This window comes from Jaculus jaculus, chromosome 5 (genome assembly GCF_020740685.1).
Source record: "Jaculus jaculus isolate mJacJac1 chromosome 5, mJacJac1.mat.Y.cur, whole genome shotgun sequence".
In the NCBI taxonomy this organism is placed as follows: Eukaryota; Metazoa; Chordata; class Mammalia; order Rodentia; family Dipodidae; genus Jaculus; species Jaculus jaculus.
Genome location: NC_059106.1, coordinates 72238311 through 72262783, shown reverse-complemented (window position 1 = coordinate 72262783; position 24473 = coordinate 72238311). Strand labels below are relative to the sequence as shown.

The following is a 24473-nucleotide window of genomic DNA, read 5'->3' as shown; positions in this document are numbered from 1 at the left end:
TGCTCTTATACACACAAATAAAGTAATATTTGCCTTATCAGCACTTCACACAGTTGATGTGAAGCTTAAATAAGATCTATACAAAGCAGAGGACACAAGGCCTGGCACATGACACGTTGAAGTGCCACAGGAACGAATGTTACTGCCATGTACTGCAGCCATGGGCCTGGCAGCTGGAGGCAGGTGAATAGCAATGGGCGTGTCCCAGGCAGAACTGGGTTCCTTCTACCCTGTCACTAGGCAGCTGCACCATCTTGGCCAAATCACTTAATTTCTCACAGGCTCAGGACTTAGCTTTCTTATCTGTTTAACAGGAAAGCCACCACACCTGGCTCAATATACATATATATTTGCTTTTTGGTTAAGGACCTGGGCTCAAGAGTGAAAGCGACTGGAATCAAGTACACCAATCACTTCCTATGTGACTTGAGAAATTATTTCACTTTATTTTATTTTTTTAAAATTTATTATTTATTTATTTATTTGAGAGAGAGAAAGAATAGGCACGCCAGGGCTCCCAGCCACTGTAAACAAATTCCAGATGCATGGACCCCCTTGTGCATCTGGCTTACGTGGATCCTGGAGAATCGAACCAGGATCCTTTGGCTTTGCAGGCAAATGCCTTAACTGCTAAGCCATCTCTCAGCCCTTATTTTTTAGTTTTTTAACCTTTAAGGTAGAGTCTCATGCTAACCTAGGCTGACCTAGAATTCAATATGTAGTATCAAGGTGGCCTTGAACTCATGGCTATCTTCCTACCTATGCCTCCTGAGTGCTGAGATTAAAGGCATGTGCCACCCCGCCTGGCTGAGAAGTTACTTCACCTTTCTAGCTTTCAAATGTCCTCTGTGTAAAATGGAGGTGGCAACTACCTATAGCACAGAATGGATAAGAGTCTACAGAACTGGCACATGCAGGGTGCAGCTTATTAGTAAGCGTTCAGTGAGCATTAGCTATTACAGCAATCTCCATCCTAGTCACACACCCATTCAGATGGAAGCAAAACTTTTGCTCATGTCTCTTTCAAGAACCCTTGAACCAAGGAAATGGAGGAATATGAGACACAGATCTTGTCCTCAAAGCTCATAGATTGTGCTAGAGTTTATACAGCTCAGTGGTAAAGGACATGCCAGGCTCTAGGTTCAACCCCTGGCATCACAAACTAGACCAAAACCAAAAGAGAGGTCATAATCTAGGAGACAGTACATCAGAATGGGAAAAGATCCTGAACAAGACTGGTTCTTTAGTAGCAAAAAAAGTGCCAAATTACTAGGGAATTGAACCAGTTTCAGGAGTTCAATACTTCGCTCTCTGTTCAGTTGTTTTAGAAAATGAGTTGGGAGCCCTGTTTAAACCAGTTAACTGGGAGTTTTCCTTGGTGCACATAATAAAGGCAATCAGATGGAGCTCAATGCAGGAAGATCTGGTTTGTGATTCCTGAACTAATTTCACTCAAGTGAAGAAAATATTTCAGAGCAAAATGGACCCCCAACGAGAAGGCATTAGAGGCTCTGGACCTTAGAAAATTGCAGATCAGGACCTGCTGACAATGGAAAACCAGCTGGCTGTGTGGCCATACCCCCAAAGAATAGCATTTTCTGCCAATCTTATCCTTGGTTGTTAAATTAACTTGGGTGAACAATTTCAGGTCAGGATTGCTCATGGAGGAAAAAATGACAAAAAGAGAAGAGCTATGTTACAGAACCTAACTGTTCCAGCATTATTCCCAAAGGCAGGACTCTCATACACTGCTCCAAGTGAATGAATTCTACCTGCATGAAGCACACACCAGTAGGGAAGATGTGATATGATGCAAAACTATTGTTTCATTTCCTACTGGAAATGTAGAGTCAATGTAGTAGACTGTAAAGAAAATGGATGGGCCTGAATCCTAAGACACTCAACAGCTGTGTGATATGGGATTATTTAATGTCTGAAGACTCAGTTTCCTCAACAGTCAAATGGAGACAACTGGCTTACTTTGTAGGCCCCTTCAAAAGATAAATGAGCTAGGCATGGTGGCTCATGCCTTTAATCCCAGCTCTTGGGAGGCAGAGGTAGGAGGATCCCTATGAGTTTGAGGCCAGCCTACAGCTACAGAGTTCCAGGTCAGTCTGGGCTAGAGTGAGATGTGAGACCCTACCTTGAAAAAATAGAGACCACCCCCGCAAAAAAAAGAAAAGGGAAAAAAGGGCTGAGGAGACGACTCAAACATTAAAGGTGTTTGCTTACACACCCTGCCAACCAGGGTTCAAATCTCCAGTACCTGTGTAAAGCCAGATGCACAAAGTGGCACATGCATCTGAAGTCTATCTGCAGTGGCAAGAGGCCCTGGCATGCACGCCTATGCACAATCTCTCTCACAAATAAATTTTAAAAATCCTTCGTTTAAAAATTTATTTATTTGAGACAGAGAGAGGAAGAGGGAGAGAATGGGTGTGCCAGGGATCTAGCCACTGCAAATGAATTCCAGTGCAGGTACCACCAATGTGCATCTGGCTTATGGGTTCTGTTGAACTTGGGTTCTTAGGCTTCACAGGCAAGCACCTTAAGTAGTTAAGGACTTAAGCCTAAGGACTCATGTTCGACTCTCCAGGTCCTATGAAAGCCAGATGCACAAAGTGGTGCAAATACACAAAGTCGCACATGCGCACAAGATGGCACACATATCTAGAGTTTGAGTGCAGTGGCTGGAGGCTCTGGCACACCCATTCTCTCTCTGATAAAAAATAATAAAAACAAAAACAACAAAAAAAAAGCTAAAAAAGCACCAAGCCATCAGATACCCAGCAGGCATTCTACAAATAAAGTCCCATCAAGTTTTAGCTTTACAGCTCCATCACTCACCCAAGAAGCATGTCATTACACAATTCCCAGGGATGGGGTCCAAGAATGTGTATATCTTTTCCTCAGTACTGGGGATTAAACAAGCCAGGCAAGCATTTTACTAGTGAACTATATCACAAGCAACATATGCTTACTTTTAAGCCAGCTCCAGGCCTGGATGGTGGCTAGCCTGTAAGTCACACTTTGAAGAGAACAGTCCAGAGTCCACAGTCACATACAGCTGCGGGCCACCCTATTGCTGACGCCCAGGGACCAGCTCAACACTCTGAGAATGTGTGTATGTGTGGGGCAGCAGTGGTGCAGGATGGGCTTGGGAAGTGGGGAGGAAGGAATGGCTAAAAGCAGTTCAGGCAGCATGATGGGGCTCAGTTGTCAACTTTAGTATGTAGGCATACTGATTTATGATGGCTTCAGAAAGGTCCACTGTGAATAGAAAATGAACTTTAGATTCTGATCTCTTCCCAGGCTGGTGAGATGGGATGGGATGGTACTCTTTTGTGATGCAAGACAGATATAATGCTGGAAACTACAGGCCCCAGGTAGCATGAGGTCACAAAAGGAAGCAACTGGCACTACACAATGTATGTGTCAGTAAACTGTATGGGAGGTTAAATGCATCAAATACATTTTCACTTATGACTTACAATGAGTTTATCAAGATGTAACTCCATCCTAAGCCCAGGAGTATGTCTTATCACCATCATCCAAAGTACTGGCTTAGAATTAAAATGCTAGTGCTTCTCAGGTAGTGCACTGGGATTCTGGTTTGTGAGGGCTGGGGGTAGTGTCAAGAAATTAGGTTTTGCATTATAGGCCATTGCTGAGGCCCTTGGTTTCCCACCAGAAATACATGGTAAGACCCTATTGCTGAAGACTCCACATACTTGGGCTGCAAGGCCACTGAGAAATCCTGCTGGAACTAAGCTGATAACCTCCTCCATGCAGACCAGCTGACAGAAAGCTGGAAGAAGCCATTCTGCATGCAGTTCAACGGGAGAGAGAGAAACCACCAGTGAAAAGACTCAACAGTGGACACTGCAAGCCTTACATTTGGCCAGCCAGGACAAATGAGCCAACGGGTACACTAATGGCACATCTGTCATGGTAGAAACCAATTGCCCTCTAATTGGACTGGAGGCCCGCTCCATGGGAGGGAATACATCCCTGATACTGAAAACCTAAAACAGAGGTAGTCATGAGCCCTAGAGGTGTAACGTCTGCTGCTGTCTAGCTAAATGTATATACTATGCTTATCAAACTGCCCAGTAAGTACTTCTCTTAACGTTCATACCCTTATATTAATGCTACTCTCATTTTTGGTAGAGAATCTTCTCTTTTCAGATGGCAGTGACCTTGGGATGACTCAGAAGGTATCATGGTGCTGGAAAGAAGTGACCAGAGTGCTCAGTACTGTAATATCTATCACACCTTTCAAGGCTCAGGGTCTAATGCAGAAGAGGTAGCAGAAAGAATGTAAGAGCCAAAGGAAGGGTAGGACTCCTTACAAAATGCTCCCCCTCGATACAAAATGGCCTGGATATCCATGACCTCACAGTGCCGACACTACCTACACAAGACCATCATAAGAGGAGGAAAAGATCATGACATCAAAATAAAAGAGAGATGGGGAGGGTATATGGTGGAGAATGGAGTTTCAAGGGGGACAGTGGGGGGAGGGAGGGTATTACCATGGGATATTTTTATAATCATGGAAGTTAATAAAAATTCGAAAAAAAAGTAAAGAAAGAAAAAAAGAAATTAGGTTTTGCAGTGGTACAGAGCTGGTAGATGACTGTTTTACTTTGAACAAGTTGTATAACTGTCCCAGGGCCTCAGTTTCTTCATCCATACCGTATAAACAATTCTACTTCCGGAGCTGTTGTTAGGAATTAAGATGCTTAGTATTAGTTTGTTTTGTTGGTGCTGGGAGTCAAACCTAGAGCATCATGCATGCTAGACAACTCTACTTTTGAGTGACTGCAAACAAACTCCAGATGCCTGTGCCACATTGTGCATCTGGCCTATGTGGGTACTGGGGAATCAAACCTGGATCCTTAGGCTTTGCAAGCAAGTGCCTTAATCACTATGTCATCTCTCCACTCCCAGAGAGTCTCTCTTTTTACTGATTCTGGAACTTGAGGGGCTAGGATGATTCTCAGGCCCCTTCTCCCCTGTGAAACTGTGATTCCAGATGCAACTGGACATACCCAGCTGTTTTATGTGGGACCTGGAAAGTTGAACTCCAGTGATCTCAGGCCCTTCCCATGGGAAACACACCTGTCATCTCCCCAGCACTGCTTCTACTTCTTTTTTTTTCAAGGTAGGGTCTCACTCTAGCCCAGGCTGACCTGGAATTCACTATGTAGTCTCAGGGTGGCCTCAGACTCCTGGCGACCCTCCTACCTCTGCCCCCCAAGTGCTGGGATTAAAGGCGTGCGCAACCACACCTGGCTTCTGCTTCTACTTTTGATGCCCCTACACATGCAGCTAATCATAACCACTGTACTGCTGGACGTGCCATCTACTATCCAACAAGCACATTTAGCTTTTATGTTTAACAGTGAGTCAAATATCCTAGCTTTGAACTAACTTATGCCTGCCACAGTCAAATTTCTGCAACTCCAAAAGTGCGCAGTACAGGATCCTACAGACAAGCTGCTCTATGTATGGTTCCCAACTGCACAACCTAAACTCCTCTCCAAGGAGCTCAGCCCAAGCGCTGATCTATGCAGGAATGCCCTCTCTACTCCACCCAAGGTAAGTACTCACTCCAGCCCAGGCTGACCTGCAATTCATTATGGAGTTTCAGGCTGGCCTTGAACTCAAAGCAATCCTCCTACCTCTGCCTCCCAAGCGCTGGGATTCTTTTTTTTTTTAAATAAGAATGGGTATATCAAGGCCTCCAGCCACTGCAAACAAACTACAGATGCATGCACACCTTGTGGGTCTGGCTTATGTGGGTATTGAGGAATTGAACCTGGGTCATTAGGCCAGAGCTAGATGCTGGGTGTTTCCCTCCATCACTCTCCATCTTATTTATTGAGACAGTCACTCCCAGTGAACCCAGGGCTCACTATTTCAATTAGTGATAACTGGCTAACCTGCTCCAGAGATCCTCCAGTTTCCTGTTTCCACCTCCTGAATACAGCACCATGCCTGGCCTGAGTGCTGGGATCTGAACTCAGGTCCTAACACCTGTGTGGTTAGCACTTTACTGACTGAGCCATCTCCATCTTCTTTTCTTCTCCCTCCCCCTCCTTCCCTTCTTTTTTTCTCCACACAGGGTCTTACTCTAGCACAGGATGGCCTCAAACTCACAGCGATCCTCCAGCCTCTGCCTCCTGAGCGCTGGGATGAGAACACAATATAGCATTTTTTTGTTTTTGTTTTTGTTTTGAGGTAGGATCTTGCTCTAGTCCAGGCTGACTGGGAATTCACTATGTAGTCTCAGGGCGGCCTTGAACTCATGACGATCCTCCTACCTCTGCCTCCCGAGTGCTGGGATTAAAGGTGTGTACCACCACGCCTGGCTGTTATAGTTTTTTTTTTTTTTAGGGCATATTCTGTTGGGAGTATAATTCTGAAACATTTATTCATATTGTTTTGATGATACTCATGTTATTACTGTGTGACAGTAAATGTTATGAGATTCTGTTTGTTTAAAAACAAACATGCCAGGCATGGTGGCACATGCCTTTAATCCCAGCACTCAGGAGGCAGAGGTAGGAGGATTGCCATGAGTTTGAGGCCACCCTGAGACTACATAGTGAATTCCAGGTCCCCCTGTGCTACAGTGAGACCCTACCTCGAAAACTCAAAAACAAACAAACAACAAACATGTATTCTAGGTGTCTTCAAAAAACATACACTGTTAATATCTAGGATATACAAAGAACTCAAAAAGTTAAATAATAAGGAATCAAATAAGCCAATCAAGCTTCTGTGTAAAAAGGAAAATACTTAGTAGCAGAGGCCAGTAAATTAAAAAGGAGACATAAAGGGAAGAGAAAGGAAGGGAGGAGGGTACTGAATAGGTTGATATTGTATATATGTAAGTACAATGATTGAGATGGGGAGGTAATATGATGGAGAATGGAAATTCAAAGGGGAAAGTTTGGGGGGGGGAGGGAATTACCATGGGATTTTTTTTATAATCATGGAAAATGCTAATAAAAATTTAAAAAAATAAAAAAATAAGCCAATCAATAAATGGGCTATGCAGCTAAATAGAGCATTCTCAAAGGAAGAAATACGAATGGCATATAAGCATCTAAAAAATGTTCTATGTCACTAGTCATCAGGGAAATGCAGATTAAAACTACATTGAGGTTCCATCTCACTCCTGTCAGATTGGCTACCATCATGAAAACACATGATCATAAATGTTGGTGGGGATGTGGAAAAAGAGGAACCCTTCTACACTGCTGGTGGGAATGCAATCTGGTCCAGCCATTGTGGAAATCAGTGTGGAGGTTCCTAAAACAGCTAAAGATTGATCTACCATATGACCCAGCTATAGCACTCCTAGGCATATATCCAAAGGACTCATCTCATTTCCTTAGAAGTACTTGCTCAACCATGTTTATTGCTGCTCAATTTATAATAGCTGGGAAATGGAACCAGCCTAGATGTCCCTCAACAGATGAGTGGATAATGAAGATGTGGCACATTTATACAATGGAGTTCTATTCAGCGGTAAAGAAAAATGAAGTTATGAAATTTGCAGAAAAATGGATGGATCTAGAAAGGATTATAGTAAGTGAGGTAACCCAGGCCCAGAAAGCCAAGCACCACATGTTCTCCCTCATATGTGGATCCTAGCTACAGATGATTGGATTTCTGCATGAGAAGGAAAATACTTAGTAGCAGAGGCCAGTAAGTTAAAAAGGAGATATAAAGGGAAGAGAAAGGAAGGGAGGAGGGTACTTAATAGGTTGGTATTGTATATATGTAACTACAATTATTGAGATGGGGAGGTAATATGATGGAGAATAGAATTTCAAAGGGGAAAGTGCGGGGATGGGGTGGGTAATTACCATGGGATAATTTTTATAATCATGGAAAATGTTAATAAAAATTGTGAAAAGATAAAAAAAAAATAAAAAACATACACTGGGGGATGGATGGATAGATAGCTTAGTGGTTAAGACACTTGCCTGCTAAGTCTGACTCATGTTCAACTCTCCATGTTCCATGTAAGTCAGATGCACAAGGTCACACAAGCACTCAGGTTGTACATGCATACAAGATGGCACATGTGTCTGGAGTATGGCTGAAGTAGGTGCAGGCCATGGCATACCAATTCTCTCTCTCTGTCTGATAATAATAATAAAAAGAAAAAAAATACTCTGGAGCTGAGAGATGGCTTAGAGGTTAAAACACTTGCCAGTGAAGCCCAAGGACCCAGGCTTGATTTCCCAGTACCCGCATAAGCCAGAAGCACAAGATGGCACATGCATCTTGAGTTCATTTGCAATAGCTAGAAGCCCTGGTGTGCCCATTCTCCATCTCTCTAATAAATAAAAAAAAATTATTTTAAACATTAACAACAACAAAAAACATACACTGATGGGTGTGGTGGCATATGCCTTTAATCCCAGCACTTGTGAGGCAGAGGTGGGAAGATCACTGTGAGTCCGAGGCCAGCCTGGGCTACAGCAAGACACTACCTAAAAGAAAAGAGTAAGTTTCAGATGGTTGATTTTAAAATGAGGAGCTAACAGATTGTGTCAGTTATGGCAACATAAACCACGTGAAATTCTGAGTTTCGCAGGCACAGCAGGAAGAAGTGGCGTAAGAAAACCTCACCGGGCAGCCCTAGGCACTAACTCTGGGTTAGAGATTTTATATCCAAGACTGCCAAAGGGAGCCAGAAAGGTTATGTAAATCTTTTCATTTTTACTTTTAAAATTAATTGATTTATTTGCAAGCAGAAAGGGGAGAAAGAGAATATGAATGAATGAATGGGTGCACCAGGGCCACTGGCTTCTGCAATTGAACTCCAGGTACATATCCCATTTTGTGCATCTGGCTTTACGTGGGTAGATGGGGAAACAACCCTGGTTTTTAAGTTTTGCAGGCAAGTGCCTTAACCACTAAGCCACCTCTCCTGCCCTCTTTAATTTTTCTGTTAGCATACAAAGTAATGGTTTTGTTTGTTTCAAGGTAGGGTCTCACTCTAGCCCAGGCTGACCTAGAACTCAACCTAGTCATAGGCTGCCTCAAACTCACAGAGATCCTAACTGCCTCCTAAGTGCTGGAATAAAAGGAGTGTACCACCATGCCTGGCTGAAGTAATAGTTTCTATTATGCTTGTTCATACATATGCTGCAATATGCTTTGGGAGGTTTTTTGTTTGTTTGAAATAGGCTTTCATGCTTAGGCTGGTCTCAAACTCACTATGTGGCAGAGTATGATTTGTGACTCGCCTGACTCAATCTCAGGAGTAGCCGGAATTAAAGAGATGCACCGCTAGGCCTGGCACTATTGTGTCTGCTTTTGTGTACTTAAAATTTAACATAGCTGGGTGTGGTGGCGCACGCCTTTAATCCCAGCACTTGGGAAGCAGAGGTAGGAGGATCACGAGTTTGAGGGCACCCTGAGACTGCATGGTAAATTCCAAGTCAGCCTGGGAAACAGAAAGACCCTACCTCAAAAGAAAAAAAATAAAAAAGAAATTACCATAAAAAGTCAGGATGTGTAGGATATGTCTGCAGGCTGAATGCTGCTGTAGGCTGTCACTTTGAAACCTCTGCATGAACTTTTGCTCAACTCTATGAAACTGTAACACCACTATACTTATTACTCCCACTGGAGAAACATGGGAGATATGCATAGGTTAAATGACAAGTATATGTATTATCTTCTTCTCAAGTCCCAATTCTTTTTGGTTTTTGTTTTGAGACAGGAGCTTTATTTTGTTGCCTTTACTGGTCTAAAACTCACTATGTAGTCCAAGTAGACCTCAAACTTGTGGTAATCCTCCTGCCTCAGCCTCTCAAGTGCTGGGATGATAAGCATGTGTTTTCTTTTTAAATATTTTCTGTTCATTTTTTATTTATTTGAGAGCAACAGATACAGAGAGAAAGACAGATAGAGGGAGAGAGAGAGAATGGGCACGCCAGGGCTTCCAGCCACTGCAAACGAACTCCAGACGCGTGTGCCCCCTTGTGCATCTGGCTAACATGGGACCTGGGGAACCGAGCCTCAAACCGGGGTCCATAGGCTTCATAGGCGAGCACTTAACCGCTAAGCCATCTCTCCAGCCCATAAGCATGTGTTTTCAAGTCTCAGTTCTGGTCATATTTTCTCTATTTCATAATGCATTTTCTCACAATTCCCACCATTCTTGCACCTCTTTAATCATCTCATGACTATAATATTCTTTTTGGAGGGAAGTGGGAGGAGTGTGAGGTAGGGTCTCACTCTAGCCCAGGCTGACCTAGAATTCACTTTGTCGTCCCAGGATGGCCTCAAACACATAATGATCCTCCTACCTCTACCTCCCAAAGGCTGGAATTAAAGGTGTGCACCACCATACCTGGCTTGAGTATAATATTCTTCACTTTGTGCTTCTGGCTTTGCATGAGTATTGGGGAATTGAACCTGGGCAGGCAGTCTTTGCAAGCAATGGTTTGTAACTGCTTAGCCATTTCACCAGCCCACAAGTATAATATTCTTCAAAAGTTTCATCTGGAGAGATGGCATAGCGGTTAAGGCGCTTGCCTGCAAAGCCTACGGACCCAGGTTCCATTCTCCAGGTCCCATGTAAACCCAGATGCACATGGCAGCACATGCATCTGGAGCTTGTTTGCAGTGGCTAGAGGCCCTGGCGTGTTCACTTTCTCTCTCTCTCTCAAATAAATAAATAAATAATAAATCAGAAAAAAAAAAGTTTCTAAATGGGGCTGGAGAGATGGCTCAGCAGTTAAGGCATTTGCCTGCAGAGCTTAATGACCCAAGTTCAATTCCCCAGTACCCACATAAAGCCAGATGCACAAAGTGGTGCATGCATCTGGAGTCTGTATGCAGTGGCTGGAGGCCCTAGCAGGCCATCCTCTCTGTCTCTCTTCTATCGCTCTCTGCTTGCAAATAAATAAATAATTTTTTAAAAACCTTCTGAATGAATCAGCTTTTACAGTGAATTACATCAGAGTTGAGGGAGGGATATGTGCAACAGAAGGAGACAATATTCACTGAGTACCTGTTGTGTACCAAGCCACTGTCTAGGTACACATGGGTGTTCATATACATATATGACAAAATCTTCCACTATCCTTGTGAAATTGCCATTTTTCAGGTAGGGACACTGAGGCTCAGAAGTTATAGTTTACTAGACTGACTCAGCATTGGGATGGGCTGTCCATTTTACAACCACTAAACGATCAGTTTCCACATAAACTTCAAACTATCACTGCATTTAAGCTATCCTGGTTCTACTTAGTCACTCACGGCAGAAGCTCACAAAATCTGGGGCTAAACATCCTTAGGTTGAAGCTTACCTAATAACCGAGGGTGACAGCAACAGGGAAGAAGAGATGTCACCATCACTGCATACAGGAGATTAGGCACTGGTAGAGCCCCAAGATAGAATCTGTTCATCTTATAGAGACAAAGGTAAAGTGGTCCTTCCTCACCTGACGCTCAGAGGCAGAAAGCAGAGGAAAGGAAGACAGCCTTGTAGACCTCCCTTCTCATTGCCCAATTAATCTGTGTCAAGCATCAATTTCTAGTAACTTCATCAAGTGTCAAGTAATGTGCTGGTGTGGGGGGACTAGAGGGACAGGCCTTAAAAATCAGCAAGATGATTTATACCATGAGTTTTTTTTGGGGGGGGGTGCGAGTTTCAGGGTAGGGTCTCATTGTAGCCCAGGCTGGTCTTGAATTCACAGTGATCCTCCTACCTCTGACTCCTGAGTGCTGGGATTAAAGGCGTGTACCACCATACCTGGCTGCCATGACTTTTTAAACTTGGCATGTGCTTGGAAGAGTGGGCACAGAGCAGTTCCCATCTGCTTGGATACCTGGACTTCAAAGATTCCTTTTTGGGCTGGAGAGATGGCTCAGTGGTTAAAGGTATTGCTTACAAAGCCTGGCAGCCTGTATTTCATTCCCCAGTACCCACAAAAAGTCAGATGCAGAGTGGAACATGTGTCTGGAATTTGTTTACAGTGGCCAGAGGTCCTGGAATACCCACTTATTCTCTTTCAAATAAGTAAACTTTTTTTTTTTTTTAAAGTTCCTGGGCTGGAGAAATGGCTCAGTGGTTAAGGCAGTTGCTTGCAGAGACTAAGGACCCTGGTTTGATTCCCTAGTACCCATGTAAAGCCAGATGTATAAAGTGGCACATGTGTCTGGAGTTGGTTTGCAGTAGCAGGAGGCCCTGGCACACCCATTCTATCTCTGCTTTAGAATAAACAAACAAATAACATTTTAAAAACTTCCTTCTTATTGGGCATGGTGGCACATGCCTTTAATCCCACCACTCTGGAGACAGCAGTAGGAGGATCAGTGTGAGTTTGAGTTGGAGGCCAGCCTGAGACTACAGAATGTGTCTGGTCAACCTGAGCTAGAGAGACCATACCTTGACCAAAAAAAAAAAAAAAAAAAAAATCAAACAAACAAAAACTCCCTCTTTGAAGCTTCACGATCAGCAAGAGGGCAAGGCCTAGATCTGGGCAGGAAGGGGGCCATCAAAAACCCAACCCTGATCTATGGCCCTATTATGGCCCCAGAGCTGGAGAGCACCCAATGTCAAGAGAGGCCCTGTAGTGGGGCAGAAGGCAACTACAGAATCCAATCCTCTAGGGGTCCAAGGTTCCATGAAACCAATTTCACTAAGTTGGGAAGGCCATTTTTGTTTTCTGGGCCCATTTTTTTTACCTGTTGGTTCAGCAAGTTATATTTAAAAGATCCCACTCAACAGAAAATCACTTGAGTCATTTTTTTAGCCGCTCAGGTTTAGCTCTCAACTGGAAAAAGGCCCCATCAACTTTTTTTTTTTGTTTGTTTGTTTTTCGAGGTAGGGTCTCACTCTAGGCCAGCCCAGGCTGACCAGCAATTCACTGTGTTGTCTCAGGGTGGCCTCAAACTCACGATGATCCTCCTACCTCTGCCCAAGTGCTGGGATTAAAGGCATGTGCCCAGCTCCATGAACATTCTTAATCCTTAGTTTGGGCACTATTCAAAGGTTCTGACCGGACTCATATGGCTCCAAGGCTATAAACCAGATCTACACATTCATTCCCTGCTTTCAGATGAACAGGGTGGCTCCCACAGGTCAAACCTCACTCCTCTTAGCAAGATCCCTGATCAGCACACACCAACTTCCACTGTCCCCCACGTGCTGGAGAAAGACTCCTTAGGCTCGGTCATTAATCATTGTCAAAAAGTTCTACCCCCTAGCGCCTGGAAGTAACCCTGATTCAGGACAATTCACTGCCAACTCACAAGAGACCAGGGCCATAAGGTTCCTTGTCTGCCTCCAACTCAGGCAATAACCCACCCAGAGCCTCAATGAGCCTGGGGTCGCCCTCCGGCCACTCTACCATACCCTAACCCCTAAGGCACCTAACAGCTCTCAGATCCCCAGAGGCCAGAGTCTGGATCCCTGGAGCACTCCAATCTCAATCCAAACTCCCCCAAGCCTCCAATTGGGACCCTTCCCTTAACACATCAGCAGAGCTGGAGACACTGGCGAGGGTGTCCCCAGGCCTGGGCCCACCGCCCGCTCCAGGGCCAGTAAAGGGCTTCCGGGTCTCCGGCCATCCTGACCTTGGAGTCCCGCGAGCTCCGCCACCGAGCCCGAACTGGACGCTCACCTGGGTACCCTTGCCAGCCCCGGGCGGCCCCAACAACACGGCCCGGATGCCTTTGGGATACTCGGGTTCCGTCACCAGCGCGTTGGGAGCCATATCCGCCAAAGCTACTCACAGGCACCCGCCCGCACACCTCACAGGTTCAGCGCTGCCCAGCCGCTCCACGCACGCCACGCACGCCCTGCTGCCGGCTCGCACTGGCGGGTCGCCGCGTCCGTCAGCTCTCTCTGCCCGCCCCCTGAGCGCGACGGACACTTCTGTTTGCCAATCACACGGCGCGGCTGAGGGATGCGGCTTTTGATTGGACAGAATAGTGGGGGTAAGGAAGAGGCGGGCCAGCATGGACTGAGTAGGCAGAGTGCTCGTGGCGCTTTTGGCCGGTGTGTGGAGTGGGCGGGAAAACGTGGAGGGAGACTCGGGCCGGGGCGGGAGTTCTACTTGGACGTATGACAGTTAATGACACCAGAAGCTCCATATGAGCCCTACGAAATTGCCCCTGGGAGTGTAAATGGGTAAAGTTACAAACAAGTTGGCAATAATGTATCACGTCCTGCAATTTCACTTCTAGGTATTCAAAGGACACAAGGATAAGGGTAAAGATTTTGCAACAAAGATGTTAATTGTCATACTTAACAGTCTCCAAGGCCAACACTCAAAAACAAATAGATCAAATGTTTTAACAATAAGATTGGTCAAATAAGTTGCAACAAATTTGTATAGTGAGGACCCTCCCCCCCCCCCCATTGTTTAACACTGCTTAATCACTGAAGAAAACCCTTTATTCCTTGGTTACAAAATCGCAGTTACAATGAAATCCCAATTTTGTTTAATGGTTGCAAATGGAGAGATACCGCTGCGGTGTGCTTACAAGAAGGCATTCCCTTTATGCATTTTTATAATCCTAAAAGTTATATTAATGCATTCTATATATTTTTTAAATATATGTATATATTTATTTGACAGAAAGAGGGAGAGGGGGAAGGATGGGCGCGCCAGGGCCTCCAGCTACTGCAAACAAACTCCAGATCCACGCATCACCTTGTGCATCTGGCTAATGTGGGTCCTGGAGAATCGAGCCAGGGTCCTTTGGCTTTGCAGGACCATCCCTCCAGCCCTAATGCATTCTATAATAAATAGTACTAAGCTAGTCCTAGTGGCACAGGCTTGTGATCTCAACTATTTAGGAGATGCGAAGCAGGAGAATGACAAGTTCAAAGCCCAGTTGGTGGGCATGGCACATACTTTTAGTCCCAGCACTCAAGAGGGTATGGTTGGAGTATTGTTGTGAGTTGGAGGCCATTCTGAGGCTATAGAGTGAGTTCTGAGTCAGCATGGGCTATAGTGAGACCCTACCTAAAAAACAAAGCCTGTTTAGGCTACAGAGTAAATTCAGGGACGTTTTGGGTAATTTAGTGAGACCCTGTCTCAAAGAAAACAGCCAAGAAGTCTAGGTATAGAACAGAGGAGTTGCATCTCATCTAGTGTGTGTAAGGTACAGGGTTCAATCCCCACTACCATAAAACAACAAAAAGACATTTTTTTTGTTTTTGTTTTTATTTATTTATTTGATAGTGACAGACAGAGAGAAAGAGAGGCACAGAGAGAGAATGGGCACACCAGGGCCTGCAGCCACTGCAAACAAACTCCAGACGCATGCACCCCCTTGTGCATCTGGCTAACGTGGATCCTGGGGAATCGAGCCTCAAACTGGGGTCCTTAGGCTTCACAGGCAAGCGCTTAACCGCTAAGCCAGCTCTCCGGCCCAACAAAAAGACATTTTTAAAAAGTCATCAGGCGTGGTGGCACACACCTTTAATCCCCAACACTTGGGAGACAGAGGTAGGAGGATCACTGTAAGTTTGAGACCATCCTGGGACTACATAGTGAATTCCAGGTCAGCCTGGGCTAGAGTGAGACCCTAACTTGGAAAACAAAACAAAACAAAACAAGGTCAGCTGGACATGGTGGCACATGTCTTTAATCCCATTTAATCCCAGCACACCAGAAGCAGAGGTATGAGGATCACCATGAGCTCAAGGCCAACCTAGGACTACAGAGTGAGTTCCAGGTCAGCTTGGGATAGAGTGAGACCCTACCTCAGGGAAAAATAAAAGTCAGGAGAAAGATAGTTTTTCTCTAGACAGATGATTCTGTCTTGGACAGAGCAATGATTTCTACAGCTTTTTGGTATGTGAAGACTTCATCCAGTCCCAAAAAGACTTTTTGGACTTTTAGTGAGAGTGGGATTAGGAAGCCATTATATTTCCTCACAGGTTCATTGCAAATGTTTTCTTTTCCTTTTTTATTTGTATATGATATTTATTAGTGACCTTGATTGGTAGGATATTCAGCAGTGGAAGTCCTCATAAATTCACAGCCCTCCACTTGTCCAGAGGAAAATTGGGATATATTTGACCCTACAGCCATTGGGACTAGCCGCTTCTCAGCTATCATATTTTCAAATTCATCTACATTGAACTGGATGAAGCACTTCATCTTTGAGATGTAGATCTTCTGTAGGCCAGCAAACTTAAACTTGACTGGGCTCACATGGACTGGGCTAGAGTGAGACCCTACCTTGGAAAACAACAACAACAATAACAAAAGCCTACATAACTACATGAGCTACAGAGCTACATTAGACAAAATAGCAGAACTACTGTGATTACTGTGGGAATAACCAGGAAAAGCTGGCACCCAGAAAACACAGGGCTTATGGACAGCAAGCACATGTCCTCTGAGGAAGCTTCCACATAGCCAAAATTCACTTCAGTACAATAAGGCAGTTTGTTGAGATTTTCTGTGAATAGGGTACTAGGCAAGGGGCGTGAGAGCAGCTTCCCTCAGCAATCCCTACAAAGACTCTGAGCAGAAACGGGCTCCCTTCACTCCCAAAGGGAAAGAAACTAAGACTACAGATGTATTCATTCAGTTGAAAGTGTTCTAGAGCTGGCTGTGGTGGCGCCCACCTTTAGCCCTAGCACAAGGGAGGCAGAGGTAGGAGGATCACTGTGAGTTCGAGGCCAGCCTGAGACTACAGAGTGAATTCCAGGTCAGCTTGGGCTGAAGTGAGACCCTACCTCAAACAAAAACAAAAACTTCTAGCCTAGGACATAATAGGGAACCATCAGAAGGATAGTCACATCCTAGGAGAAGAAAGGAATCCTGTTCATTTAGACACCTAACCATTAATTTGTTGTTGTTTTGTTTTGTTTTTCAAGGTAGAGTTTCACTCTAGTCTAGGCTGACCTGGAATTCACTCTGTAGTTTCAGGGTGGCCTTGAACTCACAGCAATCATCCTACCTCTGCCTCCTGAGTGCTAGGATTAAAGGCGTGCGCCGCCACACCCAGCCAACCATTAATTTTTAATAGTATCTGTTGCTATCTTCTTATCACTGGGCACTATGTGGCAAGCAGCGGGCTGAGCAATTTACATGCATGTCATTCTTACCGCCACCTGTGCATTGGGCAGCTCAGCATGTTTTATATGGAACAAAGTAAGATACAGAAGGGTTAAATTCTGTACTTTGCCTGAGGTCACATGACTATCCTGTGGCTGAGCAGAGTTAAGCTCAGATCTGGATGGTGCCCAGCACTGTCAGGTAACAGACGTGGAGCTCACAGTCCACCTGGTTCCAACTCAAGTGAGGCAGAAAAGAAGAGCAGAGGGCTTTGCTCTGAGGCAGGAGACATTTCAGGCTGAGAGAACAATCAGAGCAAATCTTCAGGACAAGAGAGAGCAGGTGCTCTGAGCCTTTTTGTTCAGTGGGCTCTGGGGAATCTGGAAGCTTCTTAGACAGTAGTGGTCAGTTTAATGCTATCACTTACAGGAGAGACTGGAAAAAGAGAGGGGGGATGGATACAAGATCAGTTTAAAGATATTTCTGTTAATGTTTTGTGGGTAAGCAGAAATAATGAGCCCTCAAAGATGAAATGTCCACATCTTAGATCCAAGAAACTGGCAGTCTTGGTCCTCTATTGCAAAACCCCAAGTTTAATGAAACTACAAAGGTTCCTCATAAGAAAAAAGAAGATAGTAGAAAAGAGCAGAGGAAATGTGAGGACCATCAGAGGGAGAGTCATATGATTGCTGGCGGGAGGGATGTCTCATGTCTAGGAAGGCAGCCTCTGGGCCTGGGAAGGAAGTGGATTCTCCCGTGGAGGCTCCAAAGGAATAAGACCCTGCTAATGTCCAGGTCAAGTTGGGTTTTAGCCTGGGAAATCCCTTTGCACTATGACTTTCAGAACTGTAACAATAAATTTGTATTGTTCTAAAGGCTTGTAATTTGTGGTAACTTGTTACAGCAGCAATAGGAAAGAAATATAAATTCTTTGGGTATGAGTAATAGAAAGGGATCCTGGCTACATGGGGGGGGGGAGGAATTCATGGGGTGTGGTAGTACACACCTTTAATCCCAGCATTTGGGAGGCAGAGGTAGGAGGATGGAGAGGGTAGGGAAAGGAACTCATTGTACAGTTGTACAACCAGAGGCCTCAGAAATGACAGGAGCCATGACTGCCTTGAATGATAAATACCAGGAATAAGTGAACATTTATTGAGGGGAATATCTAGTCCTGGCTAAGGCTTAGCTTTTTCCAAGGGACCTCCTTTCGAGAGACACTCTTGTCCTTTCCCTTTATCTACTCATTGCCTCTCATCTAAGGAGGAATAGTAATATATCTGAGCCTGGCGTGGTGGCGCACACCTTTAATCTCAACACGCAGGAGGCAGAAGTAGGAGGATCACCGTGAGCTCAAGGCCACCCTGAGACTACAAGTGCAGTTACTGTTTAAATCAACCAATCATGGGGCTGGAGAGATGGCTTAGTGGTTAAGCGCTTGCCTGTGAAGCCTAAGGACCCGGTTCAAGGCTCGATTCCCCAAGACCCATGTTAGCCAGATGCACAAGGGGGCGCACACATCTGGGGTTTGTTTCCAGTGGCTGGAAGCCCTGGTGTGCCCATTCTCTAGCTCTCTCTCTATCTACCTCTTTCTCTATCCGTCACTTTCAAATAAATAAATAGAAATAAACAAAAAATTATTTAAAAGAAAAGGTATTCTGTCAGAGGAGGGAATGGAGGAGAGGAGGGTTAATCAAAATTTAAGATATGGGCTGGAGAGATGGCTTAGCGGTTAAGCGCTTGCCTGTGAAGCCTAAGGACCCTGGTTCGAGGCTTGGTTCCCCAGGTCCCACGTTAGCCAGATGCACAAGGGGGCGCACGCGTCTGGAGTTCGTTTGCAGAGGCTGGAGGCCCTGGTGCGCCCATCCTCTCTCTCTCCCTCTATCTGTCTTTCTCCCTGTGTCTGTCACTCTTAAATAAATAAATAAATAATGAACAAAAAATATTTTAAAATTTAAGATATTATGGATAAGCCATATGGAAACTTATTTCTTCACTAGCTAAATAATACATATGTTAAAAAAGAGAGAGGGGGCTGGAGTGATGGCTTAGCAGTTAAGTGCTTGCCTGTGAAGCCTAAGGACCCTGGTTCGAGGCTCGGTTCCCCAGGTCCCACGTTAGCCAGATGCACAAGGGGGCGCACGCGTCTGGAGTTCGTTTGCAGAGGCTGGAAGCCCTGGCGCGCCCATTCTCTCTCTCTCCCTCTATCTGTCTTTCTCTCTGTGTCTGTCTCTCTCAAATAAATAAATAAATAAATAAATAATTAAAAAGAGAGAGAGAGAGAGAGAGAGAGAGAGAGAGGGCTGGGTGTGATGGCACACGCCTTTGATCCCAGCACTTGGGAGGCAGAGGTAGGAAGATCGCTATGAGTTTGAAGCCACCCTGAGAACACAGAGTGAATTCCAAGTCAGCCTGGGCTAGAGTGAGACCCTAGCACAAAACAAACAAACAAACAAACAACAACAACAACAACAAAAGAGGGGCTGGAGGGATGGCTTAGTGGTTAAGGTTTTCGCTTGCAAAGCCAAAGGACCAAGGTTCCATTCCCCAGGATCCACATTAGCCAGATGCACAAAGGGGCGCATGCAGCTGGAGTTCATTTGCAGTGGCTAGAGGCCCTAGAGCACCCATTATTTCTCTCTCTCTTCCTCTTTCTCTGTCAAATAAATATATAACCCTTCACCTGAGCAGACAACACAATCCTTCCAGGGAAGTTCAGTACACAACTTAGCCCGGATCAGAGGAAGCTTTTAGCAGCACCTCAAGTGAGGCTTCTGGCATCTGTTGCCCTTTACAAAGTCCATTTGGTTCCACCTAGACATTGGCAAATTCACAGGCCATTGCACAATTCCAATGCATATTTCAGGTTAATCAGCCAAGTATTATGCTCTCGAAGAACTTATTCAAAGTCAAAGCAAAAAAGGTCTTAATGTGGAACACACACACAAAAAAATACTATCCAAATTTTTAAAAATACTCAAAGAAAAAAGATTACTCTCATACACACCCCTTTCCCCATTTGGTGGACCCAAGTTTGGTTGAATTTAATTTGCAGTTACCTCAAACTACAACTAAAAAATTTAAATTGTAAATCACAGCCCTATACAGATGATCCAGTTTTTGACAGCAGTGTGTTCCAGGACATCTAATATAGCCACAGCCTACTACAGAGTATTCCTTCGGGTGGGGCACAGGACAGGTTAATTAAGGTCATTTAAATCTTCATCTTTTACAGCAGATCAGAACCCAGACGACTGACTTTTTGCAGGATGTCTGATAGGAACCCAATAGAGCTGGCTTCAAGGTTCCCCTCAATACTTGTAGTGGTAACGTTCTGATCCAGAGGCTAGGATCCACATGGCATCCACAGGAAGTGCCGCATCTCTGAGGTAGTCAACTCTGATGAAGGCTCAGTATCTGAATGTAAGGGTTTTTGAAATGACCATGGACTGCAGGTTTTGTTTTTTATATTTGTGAAGCAATTATGAAAGAACATTGCTGGATCCAGCTTGCATATTTATGACAATGACTATTTCCCTAAATCCAATACATAAAGAACAGTTGTGAGGGCTGGAGAGATGGCTTAGCGGTTAAGCGCTTGCCTGTGAAGCCTAAGGACCCCGGTTCGAGGCTCGGTTCCCCAGGTCCCACGTTAGCCAGATGCACAAGGGGGCGCACGCGTCTGGAGTTCGTTTGCCGAGGCTGGAAGCCCTGGTGCGCCCATTCTCTCTCTCTCCCTCTATCTGTCTTTCTCTCTGTGTCTGTCGCTCTCAAATAAATAAATTAATTAATTAATTTAAAAAAAAAGAAAACTATTCATTTAAAAAAAAAATAAAATAAAAAAAATAAAATAAATAAATTAAAAAAAAAAAGAACAGTTGTGATACTTTGAACTTCCACAGTGCAATAGTATGTCAATTTTGGTTAGAGAAGATCATCTTTTCAGATGGCAGTAACCACTGAGGTGACTCAAACTCACCAAAATGTTGAGAAGTGATAGGGGAATGTTCAGCACTAAGTGAGACATCTCTATCACACCCTCCAAAGGCCAAGGACCATTGTGAAAGAGGTAGCAGTAAAAGTCAAAGTAAGGGAAGGAATGCTTTGCAATGCTGTCTTTCAGACACAAAGTGGCCATAGCATTTATGACTTCGCAGTGCCTGATGCTATCTACGTACACAACCTCCATAACAGGAAAAAAATGATGACATCAAAATAGAAGAGAGACTAGTTGGGAAGAAGGGACTAAGTGGAGGGGGGATTCAGGAGCAGGAAAGGGGAAGGTGATAGGAGGGTATTATGATCATGGTATATTGTCTATATGTATGGAGATTATTAATAAAAAGTCTTTTAAAAAGCTGGGGATGGAGGGATGGCTTAGTAGTTAAGGCATTTGCCTGCAAAGCCAAAGGACACAGGTTCAATTCCCCAGGACCCATGTAAGCCAGATGCACAAGGGGGCACATGTGTCTAGAGTTTGTTTGCAGTGGCTGGAGGCCCTGGCTTGCCCATTCTCTCTCTCTCTTTCTCTGTCAAATAAATAAATAAATAAAAATAAAATATTAAAAAAAAACGTGGGCATGGTAGTATATACCTTTAATCCTAGTCTTTAGGAGGCAGAGGTAGGAGGATTACTGTAAATTCAAGGCCACCCTGAGACGACATAGTGAATTTCCAGGTCACCCTAGGCTAGAGTGAGACCCTACCTGGAAAAAGAGGAAAAAAAGTTTATAAAAACAGGCTGAGTGTGGTGGTGCATGCCAAGAGGATTACTGTGAGTTCAAGGCCAGACTGGGACTACGGAGTGAGTTCCAGGTCAGGCTGGGGTAGAGTGAAATGCTACCTCAAAATATAAATCAAGGGCTGGAGAGATGGCTTAGCAGTTAAGGCATTTGCCTGCAAAGCCAAAGGATCCCGGTTTGACTCTCCAGGACCCACGTAAGCCTGAAGCAAAAGGGGGTGCACGCCTCTGGAGTTCGTTTGCAGTGGCTGGAAGCCCTGGCTCACCCATTCTTTCTCTGTCTCTCTCTATTTCTCACTCTTAAATAAATAAATAAAATATATATGTAAAAAAATAAATCATAAGGTAAAAAGGAGACATAAAGGGTAGAGAAAGGAAGGGAGGAGGATACTTAATAGGTTGATATTGTATATATGTAATTACAATGATTGTAATGGGGAGGTAATATGATGGAGAATGGAATTTCAAATGGGAAAGTGTGGGGGTGGGGAGGGAGGGAATTACCATGGGATATATTTTATAATCATGGAAAATGTTAATAAAAATTTTTAATTAAAAAAAATAAAAAAATAAATCAAAGCCAGGCATGGTGATGCACACCTTTAATCCCAGCACTTGGGAGGCAAAGGTAGGAAGATGGTCATGAGCTCAAGACTACCCTGAGAATACATAGTGAATTCCAGGTCAGCCTGGGCTAGTATGAGATCCTACCTTGAAAAACCAAAATAAAATAAGATAAATAAAAAATAAAAGGTTTTCCTCCATGTAAGGAACAACAACAACAAAAAAGATATTCTGTATTCCCTTTGCCCTCCTTTGTGGCTATTTTCTCATTTGTTTATAAACTTGTGTGAGGATACCCCAAAATGCAACAAACAATTTCTCATTACATATTTTTCAATTATTGTACCCAAGATTGAAATTTCTAGCTTGGCTTGGGTCTCGTGTTCACCCTTTAAGACAGTGGAAAAAGGGCTGGAGAGATGGCTTAGCAGTTAAGGCATTTGACTGCAAAGCCAAAGGACCCAGGTTTGATTCCCCAGGACCCACATTAGCCAGATGCACAAGAGGGTGCAAGCATCTGGAGTTCATTTGCAGGGGCTGGAGGCCCTAGTGTGCCCATTCTCTCTCTCTCCATCAGATAAATAAAAATTAAAAAAAAAAGAAAGTGGAAAAAGCTGGGGTGGTGGCACATGGCTTTAACTCCAGCATTGGGGAGGCAGAGGTGGGCTGATCACCATGAGTTCAAGGCTATCCTGAGACCACATAGTGAATTCCAGGTCAGCCTGACCTAAAGTAAGACCTGAAAAACCAAAAATAAAAATAAATTAATAAATAAAAAATATGTTAAAGACTTTGACAATTCCTTTAAGACTGCAAGGAATAGAAAAAGTGGTTCTCCAAAAGTGTACAGTCAGAATTAACAAGGTCTTCATACTGAGTCACTACTTCTAGTCCAGTTCTAAGCTAGGTTCTTTCAGAATTCACATTTGTTTCATCAGTTAAAAATAGAACCAATGAGCCGGGTGTGGTGGCACATGCCTTTAATCCCAGCACCCAGGAGGCAGAGGAAAGAGTGTTGCCAAGTGTTCAAGGCCACCCTGAGAATACAGAATGAATTCCAGGTTGGCCTGAGCTAGAGTGAAACCCTACCTCAAAAATCCAAAAGAAAAAAAATAATAATAAAAATAGAACCAAGCTGGGCATGGTGGCACACTCCTTTAATCCTGGCACTTGGGAAGCAGAGGTAGGAGAATTGCCATGAGTCGGAGGCCAGCCTGAGACTACATAGTGAATTCCAGGTCAGCCTGGGCCAGAGTGAGACCCTATTCCTTGAAAAACAAAACAAAACAAACAAACAAACAAAAACCCCAACAAAATAAAGAACCAGTGGGCTAGAGAGATGGCTTAGTGGTTAAGGTGTTTGCCTGAGAAGCCTAAGGACCCATGTTCTACTTTCCAGATCCCACCTAAGCCAGACGCACAAAGGTGAAGCAAGTGCAAGGGCACACCTGCCCACTAGGTGGTGCAAGCATCTGGCATTAGATTACAGTAGCTGAGGCCTTGGAGCACCAATTCTCTCTGTCTCTCTCTCTCTGTCCCTCTCTCTCTCTCTGAAAACAAAATAGAACCAGTGTTGCAAAAGAGCTCTTGGGGCCTCCATAGGTAGAAACCCCCTCTATAATGTGAGCCTTGGCCTCTTAAAACAGTGTTTTGTGTTACAGGGGATGGCAAAACAGAACAGATATGCGGAGCTAAAAAGAGAGGCATTAAAAGACAGTGAGAAGATCATGGCGGAGGATATTTTGAGTACATTGGAGAAAACAAATACAGCAGAGTCAAATCTCAGCCACCTGGGGAGGAAGAAGATGAACACTTAGATGACATGGTGGTTGTCTTGATGCTTATAAGTGTAATCTACATTTTAAAGTATCAGGAGAGCATCTCAGTGCCTCTTCCAAGACTATGGAGAGTTCTGCTTTTATTTTTTTTAAGTTTACTTTTTTGTTGGCAACTTCCATAACTATAGAAAATAACCCATGGCAATTCCCTCCCTCCCCACTTTCCTCTTTGAAACTCCACCCTTTATCAATACCCCTTCCCCCTCTCACTCAGTCTCTCTTTTATTGTGATGTCATCATCTTTTCCTCCTATTACGATGGTCT

General features: G+C 44.2%; 1 protein-coding gene across 2 annotated transcripts in view; it reads right to left on the bottom strand.

The window, feature by feature from the left end:
• Positions 1 to 13834, bottom strand: part of Ak2 (adenylate kinase 2) — a 32885-nt gene extending 19051 nt beyond the window's left edge. Inside the window, exon 1 of one of the 2 annotated variants that reach the window (XM_004665253.2) lies at positions 13668 to 13834. In XM_004665253.2, the coding sequence (XP_004665310.1) occupies positions 13668 to 13760 (93 nt within the window). In that variant the 5' untranslated portion in view covers positions 13761 to 13834. The remainder of the gene's footprint in view (positions 1 to 13667) is intronic. The other variant, XM_004665254.2, reaches the window with a different exon arrangement.
• Positions 13835 to 24473: the final 10639 nt, after the last annotated feature.